This window comes from Ahaetulla prasina, chromosome 12 (genome assembly GCF_028640845.1).
Source record: "Ahaetulla prasina isolate Xishuangbanna chromosome 12, ASM2864084v1, whole genome shotgun sequence".
NCBI classification, from domain to species: Eukaryota; Metazoa; Chordata; class Lepidosauria; order Squamata; family Colubridae; genus Ahaetulla; species Ahaetulla prasina.
Window position 1 is genome coordinate 2,355,413 of NC_080550.1, and position 19,325 is coordinate 2,374,737.

At 46.8% G+C, this 19,325-nt stretch overlaps 1 protein-coding gene across 6 annotated transcripts in view; it reads left to right on the plus strand.

Annotated features, from left to right (window-relative positions):
- The window catches only part of GSE1 (Gse1 coiled-coil protein), a 273,191-nt gene that overhangs the window by 227,101 nt on the left and 26,765 nt on the right, over window positions 1-19,325 (plus strand). For all 6 annotated transcript variants that reach the window (XM_058155622.1, XM_058155623.1, XM_058155624.1 and 3 more), the window contains one exon: window positions 12,448-12,647. In XM_058155622.1, the coding sequence (XP_058011605.1) occupies window positions 12,448-12,647 (200 nt within the window). The remainder of the gene's footprint in view (window positions 1-12,447; window positions 12,648-19,325) is intronic.

Consider the following 19,325-nt stretch of genomic DNA (forward strand, 5'->3'; position numbering starts at 1 on the left):
CTGGCAGCTCTTCTCATGCATGCACTAGGAACAGGATCCTCCTGTTCCTCTGCCTCACTACTGTCAGCCTCTGGAGGTTCTGGAGTCCACACCTCACTCCCCGATGGCCCTGGCCCCACCTCTGCCTGATGCAGAGCCCTCATCCGGGCCTTCCCCAGCCTCCAGGACTGGCCCATGTTCTTCCTCAACCTCATCACTGACCGACTCCATTGTCAGCTTCGTAGGCTGCTGGAGGACCACAACAATACCATTTCTGACAAACGGTTGTCCAATCTCTTCTTAAAAACTTCCAGTGTTAGAGCATTCACAATTTCTGGAAGCAAGTTGTTCCACTGATTAATTGTTCTAACGGTCAGGAAATTTATCCTTAATTCTAGGTTGCTTCTTTCCTTGATCAGTTTCCACCCATTGCTTCTTGTTCTACCCTCAGATGCTTTGGAGAACAGCTTGACTCCCTCTTCTTTGGGGCAGCCCCTGAGATACTGGAACACAGCTATCAGGTCTCCCCTAGTCCTTCTTTTTATCAAACTGGACATACTGAGTTCCTGCAACCGTTCTTCCTGTGTTTTAGCCTCCAGTCCCCTAATCATCTTTGTTGCTCTTCTCTGCACTCTTTCTAGAGCCTCGACATCTTTTTTTCTTTTTTTAAAATATTATGGTGACCAAACCTAGCTTGGAAAGGGAATAAAAGGACACTCTGTCCACGTTCTGAAACCTCCCACCCTTCGTGGCGGCTTTGCTTCTCCCGGAATTGAGGTTGTAGGCAAGGCAAGTTGCAAAGTGTCTGAACGTTTCCAACTCTCCGTCAACGGAAGGCTAAAGCAGGCCAAGCTAATCAGACACTTAAATGCTACGAGCGGAGGAAAAGAGGCTTGATAGAGGCAGAAAATGTATTATTGTGGTGGAAATTACCGGTTCTTTCTTCAGAGAGTGTTAATCATCGGAGTACGGCCTCCCTCCTTTTCTCTTCTCCCTAAAGGGGAAATCAATTTGCGAAATGCTATAGATTAGAAAATGCTTCACCTCTTCTCCTCTCCTCTTTCCGTTTTCCCTCCCCAATTTTCCCCACAGTGGCTTCCCGATCCCCTTTCTCCCTTCCCTCTCCCACTGCTGACTGCTTAGCCCATCAAAAGCCACATTAGAGGATTCGGACATTGATTTTCTGAGGTGGGCTTGATGTCTTCCAGCTCCCCACACACACACACACTCACACACACACCAGAGGTGGGTTTCAGCAGGTTCTGACAGGTTCTGGAGAACTGGAGGCGGAAATTTTTAGTAGTTCGGAGAACCGGTAGTAAAAATTCTGATTGGCCCTATCCCCATCTATTCTCTGCCTTCTGAGTCCCAGCTGATCAGGACGGAATGGGGATTTTGCAGTAACCTTCCCTTGGATTGGGGAGGGCAATGGTGAAATCCAATTTTTTTTTACTACCGGTTCTGTGGGTGTGGCTTGGTGGGTGTGGCAGGGGAAGGTTACTGTAAAATCTCTATTCCCTCTCCACTCCAGGGGAAGGTTACTGCAAAATCCCCATTTCTTCCTGATCAGCTGGGACTTGGGAGGCGGGGATGGGGCCAGTCAGAATTTTTACTATCGGTTCTCCGAACTACTCAAAATTTCCGCTACCGGTTCTCTAGAACTGGTCAGAACCTGCTGAAACCCACCACTAAGGGAGGGAATGGAGTTTTTACAGTATCCTTCCCCTGCCACGCCCACCAAGCCACGCCCACAGAACCTGTAGTAAAAAAAATTTGAAACCCACCACTGACACACACGCTCCGTGCCGTAATTTCCCGCTTGCAAGCTACGTACAAATATCTGCCCCAGCAAGATTTGGTTGGAAATGAAATGAAAAAAACCAAAACAACAACTGGCAGAAAGCTTTTCTTCTTTGTCGGTTTAGATGTAATGGCGGTATGATTTGATGGCTAGGAAATAAAAGGAAGAAGGAATAGTTTCTTTTTCGGCTTTGAGGCTACTCTGCCTCTCTGGGTTCTGGTGAGGAGATCAACCGAGTGTTGTGTCTCGTCCGATCTCACCACAGCCGGGGCCTTCTTATCTGCTTCCGAACGCTGAGGAATGTCCTAGTATGCCTCCCGGCCCCAGCCCTGGCTCCATGCCCAGAGAGGCTGAAGAGGAGGAAGTATCTCCAGCCCCCAGCTCTGGCTCCATGCCCAGGCAAACGGAGCAACTAGACCCCTCCCCCTCCTCCACAGCATGTGAGCCTGAGGGAGGTCAATTGCCAACAGCTGCAGAGTGACCCTCGCGTCAGAAGACTTGATAGACGGAGGCAACAGAAGGAAGGGAGGGGCAGGCCTGGATAAGTGCTGAGTCATGGAGTCACACCCCATGGCCTATATAAAGGATCTGCTTTCTGGCATTCTCTGAATCAGGCAAAGTCGAACATATCTTGCTGAAGTCACTTTCTGGTCTCCTGCCTGCCCTGAGGACTTTGCTAGGACTTTGGCAGAGCTGCAGAGGCACGCCTGATTCGGATTTCCCTGACCTGGCCATCAGCGGAGGAGTGGGACACGACACCGAGGGGTTTTTAATGCAAGTTCAGGAATAGTGCGAAGCGGTGAAGGAGAGGTAGAAAGAGTGACATTTGGAGAGAATTTATGGAAAGGCACATCGTTGAGTGGCAGGGCTGTTTTGTGTACCGTATCAAGCCAAGTTCAACGTCTTAGTGAAAGGCATGTCCAAAAGCTGCGTTCTCAGGTACTAATCGAGGAATAAAAAACCTGATGTATTGAAGAGGGAGCTCGGGATCGGTGGATCCCATTTGGCTGGTATTTTTTGGGGTGTGTGTGGGGGGTTTCTCCATAGTTTTTCTCCAACTTAATGCAACTCTGTTGCATTAAATGGAAAAATAGAATTTAGGGAAGTGAATTCCTGTATCTGCAGCACGAGGAGATTAAATAAGTATTAAATGCAAACTGGGGTTGAAGATCCCAGGTACAAAGCAAAAATGGGCCTCTTCAAATGGGCTTGAAGAAAAGCCCATTTTTTTCATTTGGATTAGAGGAGCAAAAGGCTGGGTGGGTGGGAGGCAGAGGTGGGTTTCAGGAGGTTCTGACCAGTTCTGGAGAACCGGTAGTGGAAATTTTGAGTAGTTCGGAGAACCGATAGTAAAAATTCTGACTGGCCCCGCCCCCATCTATTCTCTGCCTCCCGAGTCCCAGCTGATCGGGAGGGAATGGGGATTTTGCAATGATCTTTCCCTGGAGTGGGGAGGGAATGGAGATTTTACAGTATCCTTCCCCTGCCACGCCCACCAAGCCATGCTATGCCATGCCACACCCACCAATCCACACCCACAGAACTGGTAGTAAAAAAATTTGAAACCCACCCACATACCTGCAGATCCTCCAAAAAAATTTCTTAAAAAGGAAAAAAATTAGGGTTGTCCTGGGTTTTTTTTGGGTGGGGGGAGGAAGAACAGGAAAACAAGATGCAGATGCTGTTGCCACACGCTTGTGAGATGCACAAGCTGTTGGCAGATGCATTACCTGTTCTTTAAGCTGTGGCTTGTAAATCTGGTGAGGAAAGGGCAGAATAGGATTCGTGGGTTTCCATATTCCGCCCCCCCCCCTTTTTGTGCTGGTGGCATAACCAATTGTGGGGACAGGAGCTTCAATACTGGGGTTGCACATTGTTGGGAGGTGACCCACTTGGGTTATATCTGCACCCTTGTGACCTGCCCAAGCAAGGAATTCTTGTTGTGTGAACTGTGCTTGCAACCCATTTCCGTGCAGGTGTGAAATCCAGCCACTTAGAGGAAACGAGAGTCCGTGTCTCACCCCAAGATAAAGGACACGTTTTCAGAGCGGACCTCTGCCAGGGACAGTTTGTTTAATTTCCTCTAATCAATGGTTACCTCCTCTTTTACAACATCTATCTTTCCCCAGACGCTTCTCAAAAAGGGAACCAAAAGCAATAAAACAGCCGCTGGAAATGGCTCGCGATCGAAATTATTTAAAAGTGCATCAGCACAAAACAAGAGTCAACAGAAAGGATAAAATCAATCGTTAAAAAACCTGGGCACGATTAAAAGGGATTCAAATCCCATCTCAAAATAGAAGGAGTCGCTTAGGTAGATTTCCATTGGGAAGCAGAACTTTCGTTTCATGTCTTTAACAGAGAACCCACCACCCAAAACTCTGAGCCCCCCTTCTCTATTGACCCTCTGGATTTCAGAGCCTGGAAAACCAAAGGTCTCTGGAGATTCTCAGTCCTCCAAGTCATGGTTGTTCCGTATGTGCTTTTTCAAGTGAAAACTGGACTTTCTTGGGTTTTCTTTGAAGACGTTTCACTTCTCAGCCGAGAAGCTTCTTCAGCTCTGAGAGGATGAGAAGTAAAACATCTTCAAAGAAAAACCAGAAAGCCCAGTTGCCTCTTGAAAAAGCACATTTGGGACAAAGGCCAAGCGAAATACAAAGAGCAACAAGCCAACTTTAGAATCCTCCAGGGTCCAAAGGAAAACACAGAAAGCAGAGCATAAAATCACATTCCAAAAAATTTCCTGCTTGCATTTATCTTAAAGTGCAGGGCAGAAGGTTTTGGACCGGCGTTTTTTTTGGGGGGAGGGAATCCCTCTGATTTCTTCCTTTTTTTATAATGATTTCATTAAACATTAAAATGAACAAGAATAAAAGCAAATACAAACTAAGAAAAGAAAAGAAAAGAAAGAAAAAAGTGCAGAAAAGAAGAAAAATAGGGAAAAAATATAGTAAAGGAAAGAAATATATAACGAAATGACTTCCCCCTTCATCACAGCAAGAATAAACTATTTTACTAATGTATTAACTTCTTTTAAAATATAACAAGTGTTTTCCTATAGCCCATTTCTTAACTTTAAACAAATCCTTAAAGTGTTGTGGTTCAGTCTAGTCCAATTCTTTGATCTTCCTTCCTTCCTTCCTTCCCTCCTTTCCTCCCTCTTCCTTTCCTCCTTCCTTTCTCCCTCTTCCTTCCTTCCTTCCTTTCTTTCTTCCTCCCTCCTTCCTTCCTTCTTTCCTTCCCTCTCTTTCTCCCTTCCTTCCTTCCTTCCTTCCTTCCTTCCTTCCTTCCTTCCTTCCTTCCTTCCTTTCCTCCCTCCTTTCCTCCTTCTTCCTTCCCTCCTTCCCTCCCTTTCTCCCTCTTCCTTTCTTCCTTTCTTCCTTTCTTCCTTCCTCCTTCCTTCCTTCTTTCCTTCCCTCCCTCCCTCCCTCCCTCCCTCCCCTTTCTTATTTTAAAAAGCTTTTTATAAGATGATTTTTTAAATAAAGAAGGTCGGCGCAGAAAAGATTCTATGCTGCATCCGTGCGATTTTTCCCCCCCACATGGTTTTGAGAAGGTCAGAAAGATCTAGAGAACCTCCCAGAGCCTAGCTGAGCCCCAAAAGGCCACCCTCGCCTTGAGACAGTGATAGGGTGTCTTCTTGCTCAGCAGGAAACACAAGCTGGCCCGTGGATGCCAGACGACACCTGGAGTGCCCCACCTCTGGAGTCCTGGAAGGGCAAAGCCTTCTCCTTGCAAACCCATTCCCTTTCATCTCCAAAGGGAAGCCAGCAGAGAGAGAGAGGAGTCTGCGTTGCTGTTGCTCCGTCTGGTTAGCGTGGAGCCTTTCGGAAACAGGAAGCTGCTCAGCATATTTATTGATATCAAATGGATGTTAATTGAGTTCTGGGAACTCGGAGAGTTCAAAGTGGCTTTGTGTGGGTTGGGGAGACCGGGGGGGGGGGGGGAGAAAGGAGGGAATGTGTCAACACTGTATTGGACCTTCTGAATACGACATTGGGACAACCCGCCAGTTGGGTAGACTCCAGAAAGCGGAAATAAGTACAGATAGCTGGCTTACGAGGGCAGTTGAGCCCAAAATTGAGCCCAACCAAGACGGTTGCTAAGTGAGTTTTGCACCATTTTACGACTATTGTTGTCATATAACACAGTTGTTTTGCAAATCTGGCATCCCCATTGAGTTTGCTTACCAAAAGGTCACAAAACAAGATCGTATGACCCTCCTGGATCAGTGGGGAAATGCAATTTTTTTTACTACTGGTTCTGTGGGCGTGGCTTGGTGGGCATGACAGGGGAAGGATACTGTAAAATCTCCATTCCCTCCCCACTCCAGGAGGAAGAATACTGCAAAATCCCCATTCCCACCCACTCCAGGTGAAGGATACTGCAAAATCCCCATTCCCTCTCTGCTCCAGGGGAAGGATACTGCAAAATCTCCATTCCGACCCCACTCTGGGACCAGCAAGAGGTGGAATTTGCTGGTTCTCCGAACGACTCAAAATTTCCGCTACCGGTTCTCCAGAACCTGTCAGAACCTGCTGGATCGCACCCCTCTAGTTCTGGAGTTCCAAATGCTCACAATTGGCAACCAGCGTATCTTTAGCTTTCTGCACTAGTGTGACGTATGATTTTTTTTTTTGCCAGAAATTGTCTTTAGCCACCGTCACAAAAAGGTTGTAAAATTGAGCCAGTCCCCTGAGTGCGTCTCCTTACCCACCATCATGACGTACAAACGAAATTCCAGTCTCTGTTAATGGCTGTATGTCGAGGATCTAGAAAGAGTGCAGAGAAGAGCAACAAAGATGATTAGGGGACTGGAGACTAAAACTTATGAAGAACGGTTGCAGGAACTGGGCATGTCTAGTTTAATGAAAAGAAGGACTAGGGGAGACATGATAGCAGTCTTCCAATATCTCAGGGGCTGCCACAAAGAAGAGGGAGTCAAGCTATTCTCCAAAGCTCCTGAGGGTAGGATAAGAAGCAATGGGTGGAAACTAATCAAGGAGAGAAGCAACTTAGAACTAAGGAGAAATTTCCTGACAGTTAGAACAATCAATAAGTGGAACAAGTTGCCTGGAGAAGTTGTGAATGCTCCAACAGTGGAAATTTTTAAGAAAATGTTGGATAGCCATTTGTCTGAAATGGTGTAGGGTTTCCTGCCTGGGCAGGGGGTTGGACTAGAAGACCTCCAAGGTATCTTTCAACTCTGTTATTATATTATGTTATTACCTGCGACCAAATGGTTTTAACACCTTTGGTCACCTTTAAAATGAAACCCCGAGGATGCAGCAGGAAGTCCTGGGACAGAAGTTTCCGAGAGACTCACCTACAGAGACCCTTCCTTCCTTTCCACCAACCTACTAACCACACAATATTTTGCAGTCGGAGAGAGACATGGCTTGGCTCCATCCTCCCTGCTGATCCTAGCAAGCAGGAAATTAAAAATTCCAATCTGGTCTGAAAAGCCTGTTCCGGAGGAAAATGCGCCTTATCCTGCAGCCTCTGGGAAGAACATTCCCTGGTCCTTCTCCAGTTCCGAGCTGGGACTTAATTGTCTCTTTCGTATTTGGGCCCAGAGATGACCATGGCATGCATCTAGGAGGAACAGCTCCCAAGGATTTCAGAAAGGCTGCATTTCTTGCTTTGGATGATCAATCAATCAATCAGAATAGAGCTGGAAGGGACCTTGGAGGTCTTCTGGTCCAACCCTCTGCTCAAGCAGAGCCTCTGGTGGCTCAACAGACTAATGCAGTCTGTTATTAACAGCAGCTGCTTGCAATTACGGCAGGTTCAAGTCCCACCAGGCCCAAGGTTGACTCAGCCTCCCATCCTTTATAAGGTAGGTAAAATGAGGACCCAGATTGTTGGGGGCAATAAAAGTTGACTTTGTATATAATATACAAATGGATGAAGACTATTGCTTGACATAGTGTAAGCCGCCCTGAGTCTTCGGAGAAGGGCGGGATATAAATGAAAATAATAATAATTAAAAAAAAGCAGGAGACCCTGGACCATTTCAGATGAGTGACTATCTTGTCTCTTCTTAAAAACCTCCCGTGATGAAGCACCTATAACTTCTGACAACTTCCATGATGGGAAGAGAGATTCTACAGTCCCTCCAAGAACAGTGCTGGAGCTCTAGTTTCTCATGGACCACATTTTGAAGGCTACTCTGAACAATTATCTAATTCAACCCTCTTGGTCCAGGGCTGGTAGAAAAGAGTCTGGAGATGCAAAATGGCCTCCTCCTTCTCCTCTTCTTTTGCCTCATGGGCCTAGGCCAGAGATCCATATATGGATTGACTTCTCCTGGAACCCTGAGGAGCACCTCTGGGATCTGGGAATACGTTCCTTCTTCTAAGGAGGGGCATTGGGGCCGTTTGCAGGTGGCGAGCTTTGGCACGTTCAGATTCATGCTGGGTCTTGTTCGCTCCCCCCTCCCCCCAGCTCTACCCCCTCGCCTGCCTGTGTGACTTCTGAGGGTCTCAGCTGTTAATTACCTTTGCCTGTCAGCCTTGCCTGCTAATCTGCTATCAGTGAATGGGAAGCAGGAGGTCAAATAACAAAGGTGATGGTGCCACACGGTGCCTCTTGTCATCTCCAAGCCCAGATTAGTTTCACTGAATAACTCCTGGCTGAATACCGCCAGTTAATTATAACGATCACAAACCCTCCCTTCCCCAAGCCACCCAGTGAGAATTAAGGCTTCTGAAGTAAGACTTTAGCTTCATTAATTGCCCGCTTCTTTGTGATGGTATTGATTGATAAGGCTCTTGCGCGGTGAGTAATGGCTTCCCAGCTCAAAGGGGATTAAGGCTGCTAATTGTTGTCGGCCTCGCGCTGACAAGATAGACTTCGGTGGGTGTCAAATCCATATCTGCGGCTTCCTTTGTCAAGGGCCGGCAGCGTGGTTGCTCTCCAGAAGGAAGGTAGGGTGCCAGAGCCAGGGAATAATTAATAAAGCACGGGAGCCACCATAGGTAGAAGGTGAAGGGTTCTTCCTTTGTTGGGCTTTCAGTTGTTCTTTGGAGTTCTCCTCTCAAGGTTGTCCATATTTGGTCATCTCTTGATCCACAGAGGCTGTGAACCAAAGGCTGAGGAACCTCTTAAGAATAACCGATCAATTCCCCACCTACAGGGTGTTGGAGCAAAGAAAAGTAAAACCTGGCCCAGCCTTGCTAGAGCTCCAGCAAGATGTTTTTGGGTCTCCTTGTGACCTTAGGTTAAACACAAGAACCGAAGGGGTGTCCAACTTTGGCCATTTTAAGACTTGTGGACTTCAACTCCCACAATTCCCCAGTTGAAGTTCACAAGTCTTGAACGTTGTCAAGCTTGGACTCTCCCAATTTAGGGTATCAAGTTCTTGAAGGAGTTTGATAGAGAACAATTCTAGATTATACTAGCTGTTAATTTCACAGTGAGTAGTTCTTGCAGATAATTTTCAACCTGGGTCGAACCCTTCCCTTTCTCTGCCATTTCTCTCTTGACTGCACCAGAATCGGGAGGAACCACTTTCTCCAAACCTGAATCAAAAGAAGGAAGGGACATAGCCTGTCTTCTCCTCAAAGCTGGGATCTGTGACTCACTCAACTGGGTTAAGAAAGTGTGTCAGGCAAATGATATAACCCAGATAATAGAGGGATGGAGGAGGATAGTTAGTTTTCATCCGAACAGCCTGGGGTTGTTTGAGCTAACTACTGTTCACTTTTCAGCTGCGTTGCGTGAACGTGAATGAGGGTTAAGAGAGGACTAAACTCTTTTCCAGCTATCAGCAGTTCTCTGTTTTAGAGCAGAGGTCTCCTTTAAGACTTGTGGACTTCACCTCCTGCTGACTGGGGAATTTTTACTGGGGAATAAGCTTCTGACTAGGAAATTCTGGGATTTGAAGTCCACAAGTCTTAAAGTTGCCAAGCTTGGAGACTCCTGGTTCAAAGTATTCACTCTCTTAATTTCAGATGTCTCGCATCTGTATAAAGAAATAAAAATCTGGGTTCTGTCAAGTCATTTTGTCCCAAAAGTCCTTTTTTTCCAAAAGGCAACTAGACTGGTGTTTTTTTTCCTTGAAGACCTTTTTTGCTTCTCATATTCATATTCCTTGCAGTCATCTGGTCATTAGCACTCTTCTTGAGAGCCATTGAGACCACTTGGAGGTTGATCTCTATCCTTGGGGTCACCTGAATAGTGCAAATGGGTGTGGAGCCTTTTTGGAAGTGCTGAAAGGACTGTGTTATAAACAAGAGATCAGTGGTGTCATATCCTTCCCCCTCCTGTTAAGAGAGGACCATTCAGTCTTAATGTAGATGGCCTCTTTGACCCCTCTTTCAAACCAGTGGTCCTCTCTGTCCAGAATGTGGACTTAGCTGTCTTCAGGAGAGTGAGCTTTGTCTTTCAAATGCAGATGGACTTCTGAATCTTGTCTTGGTGGGATTGTTCTCCTGTAACTTGTTGCTGGCAATCCTTATGATTTATATTGATATACTGACCATCAATTGTGTTGTAAATGTTGTACCTTGATGAACGTATCTTTTCTTTTATGTACACTGAGAGCATATGCACCAAGACAAATTCCTTGTGTGTCCAATCACACTTGGCCAATAAAATTCTATTCTATTCTATTCTATTCTATTCTATTCTATTCTATTCTATTCTATTCTATTCTATTCTATTCTATGTTGTGTCATGAGTTTTGAGAGCTTTGGATAACCATGACCTGGAGAACTGAGAATCTTCATATACATATATCATTCTGCCTATCTCTCTCTCTCCTGCATCCCACCTACTCTATCACTCTCTCTCTCTTTTTTCCATCTATCCATCTCCAGAAATGTTTTCTGGAAAGCACTAGGACATGCCTGCCTTTCCACCAGCTTCATATAGAGGGTTGACCGGGTCATCTCTGGCCATCCATCATTATCTCCCCCAAATGTTTCATTTCTTGAAGATCCAGCCAGTGTTTTGCAAACTAGAACTTGGCATGTCCTGGAAATGTCCAGGGACGTTGGAGTTGAGTACAAAGGCATTCATTCTCAAGAACGTACATATGTGGGATGATGAAAGAACCGGTTTTGTGACTCATTGTCATTCCTTGCTCTGTAAGAGAATTATCTTTTGTTAACTCTCAGTTCTCCTCTACTTCAGTGCCTCATCTCTGCACACGCAGACATAATTCCTGGAAATATATTTTCTTAGCAGGCGGCTTGTCCTGAAGTACCCAAAGAAATATCACAGGAGGTCCTCTTGGGCATCATGTTAGTATTCCTGCAACAACCATCCTCTTCTCTATACATGTCTGCTGTAACTCCAAGATGGGTGTACTTTAGATTCATCTACTGTCTCCTACAAATCATGGTTAAGTCTTGCTGAAGGCTTTAAAAAAAAAGAGTGGATTTATTCTGTTTTATCCAAAATCTCATCTCTTTCAGTATAGTTACAGGGAGCAGATACCAACTCTAGATTGTGATACTCCCCTGGGGTGTGAAGAGAGAGGTAGTTTCCAAGTAGTTTCTGCTGCTGTGGCGTTCGAGAAGCATTTCCATTCCATTTCCATCTGGCCATCTTTTCTTTCCTGGTGGAAGCCATTTTCTTTTGGCCAAATGTTAAGGAATCTAAGCTGAAAGCCTGTTAAGTTTTGGGCAGTAACCTGGATTCACAGTGGAAAGAGGATTTTGGAGCTCCAGGGCATCTGTGGGCACCTTCTTCAAGGAGCTGCTGGCAGAAGCTGCTTGAGCCCTCCGGGGACGTCACTTCTGCTCAGAATCCAGATCACAGCAGAGATTTAATGACCTTGGAGCAGGAAAGATTGATATAGAATAGAATAGAATAGAATAGAATAGAATAGAATAGAATAGAATAGAATAGAATAGAATAGAATAGAATAGAATAGAATATGGAAAATAGAATAGAGAATAGAATAGAGAATGTAGAAGGGAAAATAGAGGAGAGGATAGGATAGGATGTAGAGTAGAACAGAACAGAATAGAGAATGGAAAATAGAATATAGAATAGAATAGAGAATATAGAAGCAAAAATAAGAGAATAGAACTGAAGATAGAATAGAATAGAATAGGGAAAATAGAATAGAGAATGTAGAAGAAAAAATAGAGGATAGGATAGGATAGGATAGGATAGGATAGGATAGGATAGGATAGGATAGGATAGGATAGGATAAGATGTAGAGTAGAAAAGAACATAACAGAATAGAGAATGGAATAGAGAATAGAATAGAGAATATAGAAACGAAAATAGAAGAGAAGAGAACTGAAGAGAGAATAGAATAAAATAGAATAGAATAGAATAGAATAACAGAGTTGGAAGGGACCTTAGAGGTCTTCAACCCCTTGCTGAGGCAGGAAACCCTACACCACTTCAGACAAATGGTTATCCAACGTCTTCTTTAAAACTTCCAGTGTTGGAGCATTCAACAACTTCTGGAGGCAAGTCATTCCACTGGTTAATTGTTCTAACTGTCAATATCTTTTGATGCGTCTGAATCCATGTTTGGAAGAGGTTCTTGCAGGTCAAATCTTGAGAAAGTTGAATAGCAGGGAGAACTTGCCCGATGTCCATTTCGGCTCCTGCTCCTGGGCCACCAAGGGTTGAGTACTGCGGAGGAACTGCATCAGGTCTTCCTGCCTACCAATGCCTTTCTTTCTTTCTCCTGATTTTAGGGTCTTCGATAAGCAGTGAATCTTCCCCAGTTTCCTCGCCAGCCACCAACCACAGCTCTCCTGCAAGCACGCCCAAACGAGGACCCATGGGGCCTCTCATCGTTCCTCCGGGAGGGCACAGCGTGCCGAACACCCCTCCTGTGGTAACCATTGCACCCACCAAAACTGTGAATGGCGTCTGGAGAAGTGAAGGGCGGCAGGTAAGTCCTCCACATCCGAAAAGGCTCCTCTGTTGGCTTTGTTTGTGTTTGGAAGAGGGAAGGGAATATGTGGGGAAGAAAAGGTGATGGAAGACCATGGAGGAAGAAAGCTGAGATCGAAAGATAGGGCTGGGAAGCCATAATAGCAATAGCACTTAGATTTATATACCGCTTTAAAGTGCTTTAGAGTCCTCTCTAAGTGGTTTACACAGTCAGCCTCTTGCCCCCAACAATCTGGGTCCTCATTTTACCCACCTTGGAAGGACGGAAGGCTGATTCAACCTTGAGCCGGTCAGGATTGAACTCCTGGCCCTGGGCAGAGCTAGCTCGCAATGTGGCATTCTTACCAGGAAGGAAGGAAGGAAGGAAGGAAGGAAGGAAGGAAGGAAGGAAGGAAGGAAGGAAGGAAGGAAGGAAGGAAGGAAGGAAGATAGCATTTATATACCCCTTCACAGTGTTTTTCAGCCCTCTCTAAGCGTTTTACAGAGTCAGCCTCTTGTCCCCAACAATCTGGGTCCTCATTTTACTGACCTCAGAAGGACAGAAGGTTGAGTCAACCTTGAACCTGGTGAGATTCGAACTGCCAAATGGCAGTCAGCTGGCAGTCAGCAGAAGCAGCCTGCAGTACTGCACTCTAACCACGGTGCCACTCCAACCACTGTGCCACCATAAGCTAGATTTGCACACGCACAAAAAACATCATGACAAAATATAATGTATCCCTCAGTTCTAGCAAATACTTTTCAATTTTTCTCTACTACGGTGTGAATTATAATCTTTTCCCCTGTATTGAACCAAGACATTTGACCCTGGCAGAACAACCGAGGGCATAGAGCGCATAGGTTTTACCAAGGAATGTGAGAATATAAGAGAAACCTTTACTTGCAGCTGAAGTGACAAACAGATATAGAATATTAAAACTTGCACTCAAGTGGGCTTTGGAGATAACCCTCAAAGCTTTGGGGGTCACTGCCTGAGGCCCTTTGACCTACAGGAAAATATCTGGAGGGCCTGTGGTGACCTGCTCTTGTTCTAGAACAGGGTTCTCCAACTTTGGCAACTTTTAAGACTTGTGGACTTCAGCTCCCAGAATTCCTCAGCCAGCTTTGCAGACCACAAGCTTTAAAGTTGCCAAGGTTGGAGAACTCTGCTCTAGAACAAAGCATCATCTAATACAACCACTGAATATGCAAAAAGCCAAGGTCATCCCCATGATGACTGTTATTGTCCAGCATCTTCTTGAGAACTTCCATGAAGGAGAGCAGATACTTCCTAGGCAACAGTCAATTATCACTCTCTAGGTAACCCGTTTTCTAATCTTACATCATGTGAGAGAAAGGCCTCTTAATATTTCCCCTAACATTCAACCCATTGGCATCGTCCCATAAGTCAATTAATCTTCCTCGGACCTATCAGATAACCGAAAGCAAGTCATTACTCTCTTCCTGCTGATAAACCGTTAATGTGATGGTGTCCCCCTTCCTTTTTCTTCTTCTCCGCGTCCTTCAGCATTTCCTCCTGGGGCTTCAGGGCCCACGGAAGGAAGGAAGCAGGGTCGAAAGTCTTCTGGAACAAGACTGATTTCATCGCTCTCTCCCTCCCGGGTTTCCATCTGTCTCGGCTCCCGCTTCTTCTTCTTCTCCGGCCGCAGCTATTGAAGTGCGGAGCGGAGGCGAGGATGCTGTGGGCTGAATTCAGAACAAAGACTTCCCGTTTCTCCTTTCTATCCACAAAGCTTTATTGATTGTCTAGGAGAGCCAAGCCAGCCCATTGAACACCTGGCAGAGCATGGCTCAACCTGATGCCCTCTTCATGCGTTGGGTTAACCCGCGCTGGGCTAACTAGAGAGGCCGAGCATCGGGTAGCGTCACATCTGGAGGGACACCAGATTGCGGAAGCCTAATTTAAGGCAACAAAGCACATCGTGTATTTATGGCAGAGGTTCCCAGCTGGGGAGAACACAACACCAACCTAGCCTGTGTTTTGGATTAAGCAACAAGTAGAGCATAATAGCGTCTCTCATCCGTGCAAAGAGACACACACACACACACACCCAGTCCTCTGAGGCTCCTTCCCAGATCGGCCCAGACTGTCTGGCTATATTTGCTGCTTGCAATTTTGTTTTCTTCCCTCTTACTCTCTTGCAGACAGTGGCAGAGGGCTGAAGCATCCACTAATTAAGAATCATTGTTGGTGGTTATCCTTCCCTTGTATTTTACCCCGGTTTCCCAGCGGGGAACACAGCTCTTGGAAATACTAATTAAACCACAAAGAGAAAAAGGAGAGGGGAGGGGAAGAGGCAGCCGTCTCCCCAGTGCTTGCAAGAGAGAGCCGTACAGATGATGCCCCAGCAGAGAAACAAGCACGCACAAAATGCACACACACACACACCTGCATCTACACAGAGCTTTGATCTCTTTGAAATGAAAAGGTGGCGTTCTCAGGCTTGGTTTGCAAAAAAAGATGAGGGGACCAGTGGATGAATGAAATGCCTGCATCCTGAATGGAACACGCTGGGATGAATATTCAAATATTCCCTCCCTCCCCCCCCCCCTTGCAACAGGATATTGGGCAGGTAGGCAGGACGGAGCAAAAGCACCTCTCCTAAGCGGTGGTGGTCTCTCTGCGGTTGACTCTCAGAGACCCCCTGGATCATCCAGGGCTCTGGGTGGCTTTGCCATGCGTGCCCACCTGTTGCCCACCCTCCTTTCCTTGTGCTTTTTCTGAGCTTCTGAAACCCGGATCCATCTTTCCAGCCCTGCCTGTTTAGGCAGCAATGAGCGAAGCGTTCTCGCCCGGCCACCATCGTTTTGGCAAAGGCTGAGCCTCCCGCCTCCCCCTGCTTGGCCCTTTCTTCCTCCTCCCCTGCCAAAACCCATCGCTTCAGACGGAAGCCCTCTGCCCCTGGAATGGGCCGTCACCCTCGAGAGGAGGCGATAATTTATCTGCTCCAACAATTTGAAGCTAACGAAGCCCTAATGCCACCAGGGAGCGCTCTGCGGAGGAGAGAGAGCGAGAGCACGGGAGCTGACTCAACGGATGATGCCAGCCATCCATCCTAGTCGAGAGCGTTGACGTTTTGTTCTTTCCCGGGAGGAGGGGGGGAAACGGGAGGCTGAGGAAGAGAGGGACAGCGCCTGGTCAAAGGAGAAGTGGGAGGGGGGCCGAGAAAGGCTCCCAAAAGGCTTAAATCGGTGGCCAGTGCCTATCCATTAGAGGCGAGACATTTCCGAGAGAGATCAAACCGTCTTTGAACAGCTGTGTGGAATGAAGAATGGTCTATTTTAAAGCTAATAGGGCATGTCTCTCATGGCCTCGCTGGCGGAGATTGCCCAGGGAGAGTGACTGATGGTGCTCCTTGTCCTGGCCCCACCCCGCTCCTCGCCATCTTCTCGCCTGGTGGTGGAGGCCCATCTCAAGCGGCGACAGAGACGCTTCCCCTTCCTTTCCTTGGAGCTGATCCTGCACCTTCTCTCCTCGCCCAGACAAGACCAGACCATCTCCCAGGGCATCAAATGGCTTCTTTGCCCCTGTTGTGTCTTGCCCGCTCTCACCGCAGCCGGGGTCTTCTTATCTGCTTCCGAACGCTGAAGAATGTCCTAGTATGCCTCCCGGCCCCAGCCCTGGCTCCATGCCCAGACATGCTGAAGAGGAAGAAATACCTCCAGCCCCCAGCTCTGGCTCCATGCCCAGGCAAAAGGAGCAACTAGACCCCTCCCCCTCCTCCACAGCATGTGAGCCTGAGGAAGGTCTATTACCAACAGCTGCCGACTGGAGTGACCCTCGCATCAGAAGACTTGATAGGCGGAGGCAACAGAAGGAAGGGAGGGGCAGGCCTGGATAAGTGCTGAGTCATGGAGCCACACCCCATGGCCTATATAAAGGATCTGCTTTCTGGCATTCTCTGAATCAGGCAAAGTCTAAACATATCTTGCTGAAGTCACTTTCTGGTCTCCTGCCTGCCCTGAGGACTTTGCTAGGACTTTGGCAGAGCTGCAGAGGCACACCTGATTCGGATTTCCCTGACCCGGCCGTCAGCGGAGGAGTGGGACACGACAGCCCCCTGGAGCCCTAATGCTTCTTCTCCCCTAGGATGGCTGGTCTTCTTGGTTAGTAATTTTCCCAGGATCCCCACAAGGCGTTTCTCTCTACTGGACGGAAAGGAGCAATGGGCAAAAAAAGCTCAGAATTTTGCTCATGGAAAGATTATCCCAATTCCATAAAACAAGGGAGAAAAAAACCCCACAAAGTTGGAAGGACTCTTAGAAGCCATCTAGTCTGGTCACCTACACATTGCAGGATCCAGTAACGCCTCTCTGGCACTCTTAAGTGCGTTTGAAGACCGACAGGAAAGGAGAACCCATCACTTCAAGAAGTAGCCAGTTCCGTTGATTTCTATCTCATATCGTGGGCAAGTTCCTGCTGACATCTAACCTGAATCTACTTCATTGTAATTCTAACCCACTGCTTCTGATATAACCCTGTACTGTGGGACAGTCTTCCAGGTTATCTGATCACTTCTCTCTCATCTCCCCTCGAGGCTTCTCCTCTGGAGTCTACGTGCACCCAGATCCTTAAAACCTTCCTCATGATTTCCAGACCCTACTTCATCTTGGTAGCACTTCTGCAAACCTTCTCCACTCTGCCGTTGTCCTTCTGAGGCTCTGGTGCCCAGAACTAGACACCTAACAAGACATATTAGAGAAGATCAATGTCTGGACACCATGTCTTTGTTAAAATAGTATTTGTCTTTTAGCAGCTGCATCACACTGCTGACTCGGATTTAACCTGAGGTCACAAGGAGACCCAAATCCTTTCCCCAGGCTTTGTTGTCAAGCCAACGCTTCCATCTTATTCTTGGATCTTTCGTTTTTTTGTATCCAGACACACAACTCGACATTAACCGGGGGGGAAAAGTCCATCTTTTTCATTTCTGCCCGTTGCTCCTGCCTGTCTAGATCTCTTTGAGTCGTCTTCCTTTCTTCTAAAGTATTATTCATCCCTCCCAGCTTTGTGTCTTCTGCAGATTTGACAAATGTCCCCCCAAGTCCCTCGTCATGTCATTGATAAGAATGGTGATCGGCAGAAGACCCTCTGGCCTGCCACTTGATCCTGTCTTCTAAGCCAATGTGGACCCATTAATGAGCTCCAGTCATCCAACCGTCCTTCAGTACATCTTGTAGAAGTATCCTCTAGGACATTTTCAATCATTATATTGAGGAACATCTGTTGAAAGACGGTTGAAGGCTTTGCTAAGGTCCAGGCATGCTCATATCTACAACGTTGCACAATCTACTAAGCTAGTTACTCTGTCGAAGAAGTAGTAGGTTGGTTGGTTGGTTGGAACTGTTTTCTTGCCAGGAGTTTAGGTTGGGTTTTGCTAATAATAGCTCCCACCTTTTGGATATGGCCTCTTGTAGAATTAGGTTCCCTGCCCATCTTCCCACTGGCACGATTGGCCGCTGCTGATTTCTGCCCTGAATTTGGTGTTGTTTCTTCTGTGCCGCCAATGAAATGCTTGACTAACCTGTTTATTTTATGGCCCCCATCAAAAAGCTTGTGGATTGGTATTTGCTGCGCTGTAGCAGTCTCCTCCAGCTTCGGTGTCTTCCCGGAATGATTAATGGCCCCCGGGAACAAAGCTGCTAGTAAATCTTCAAGGCAAGAGAAAACACAGTTCCTCCCCTGGCTTCTCCCCCCCTCCCCCGCCTTCCTCATTACAGCCCAGCCTGGTAGAAGAGGGTCGTGTGGCAAGGCAGAGGCAAACACTTGCCACCTCCAACGTGGTGATGCTGTGCCCAGAATACAGAATCGCAGAGTTGGAAGGGAGGTCTTCTATTCCAACACCCTGGTCAGACAGGAACAACGATAGACAAATGGCTGTCCAGTCTTGGAGCTTCCAGTGATGGAGCATTCGCTGGAAGTCTGGAGGCAAGTCATTCCAACGATTAATTGTTCTAATTATCAGGAAATTTCTCCTTAGTTCTAGGTTGCTTCTCTCCTTGATTAGTTTCCATCCATTGTTTCTTGTCCTATCTTCAGGGGCTTTGGAGAACAGGTTGGACTCCTCATTTTTGTGGCAGCCCCTCAAATATTGGAACACTGTGATCATGTCCTTCTTTTCATTGAACTAGACATAACCCAATTTCTGCAGCCGTTTTTCGTATGTTTTAGCCTCCAGTCCCCTAATCATCTTTGTTGCTCTTCTCTGCACTCCATCTGGGGTCTTAACATTTTTTTTGGATTGTGGTGACCAAAACTGGCTGCAATATTCCAAGTATGATCTTAAAAGGTAAAGGTAAAGGTTCCCCTCACACATACGTGCTAGTCGTTCCCAGCTCTAGGGGGCAGTGCTCATCTCCGTTTCAAAGCCGAAGTGCCAGCGCTGTCCGAAGACGTCTCTCCGTGGTCATGTAGTCAGCATGACTCAACGCCAAAGGCACACGGAACACTGTTACCTTCCCACCAAAGGTGGTCCCTATTTTTTCTACTTGCATTTTTACATGCTTTCGAACTGCTACGTTGGCAGAAGCTGGGACAAGCAATAGGAGCTCACCCCGTTACACGGCAGCACTAGGGATTCAAACCACTGAGCTGCCGACCTTTTGATCGACAAGCTCAATGTCCTAGCCGCTGAGCCACCGCATACAACAGCCTTAACACTTCGTGTGAACTTGT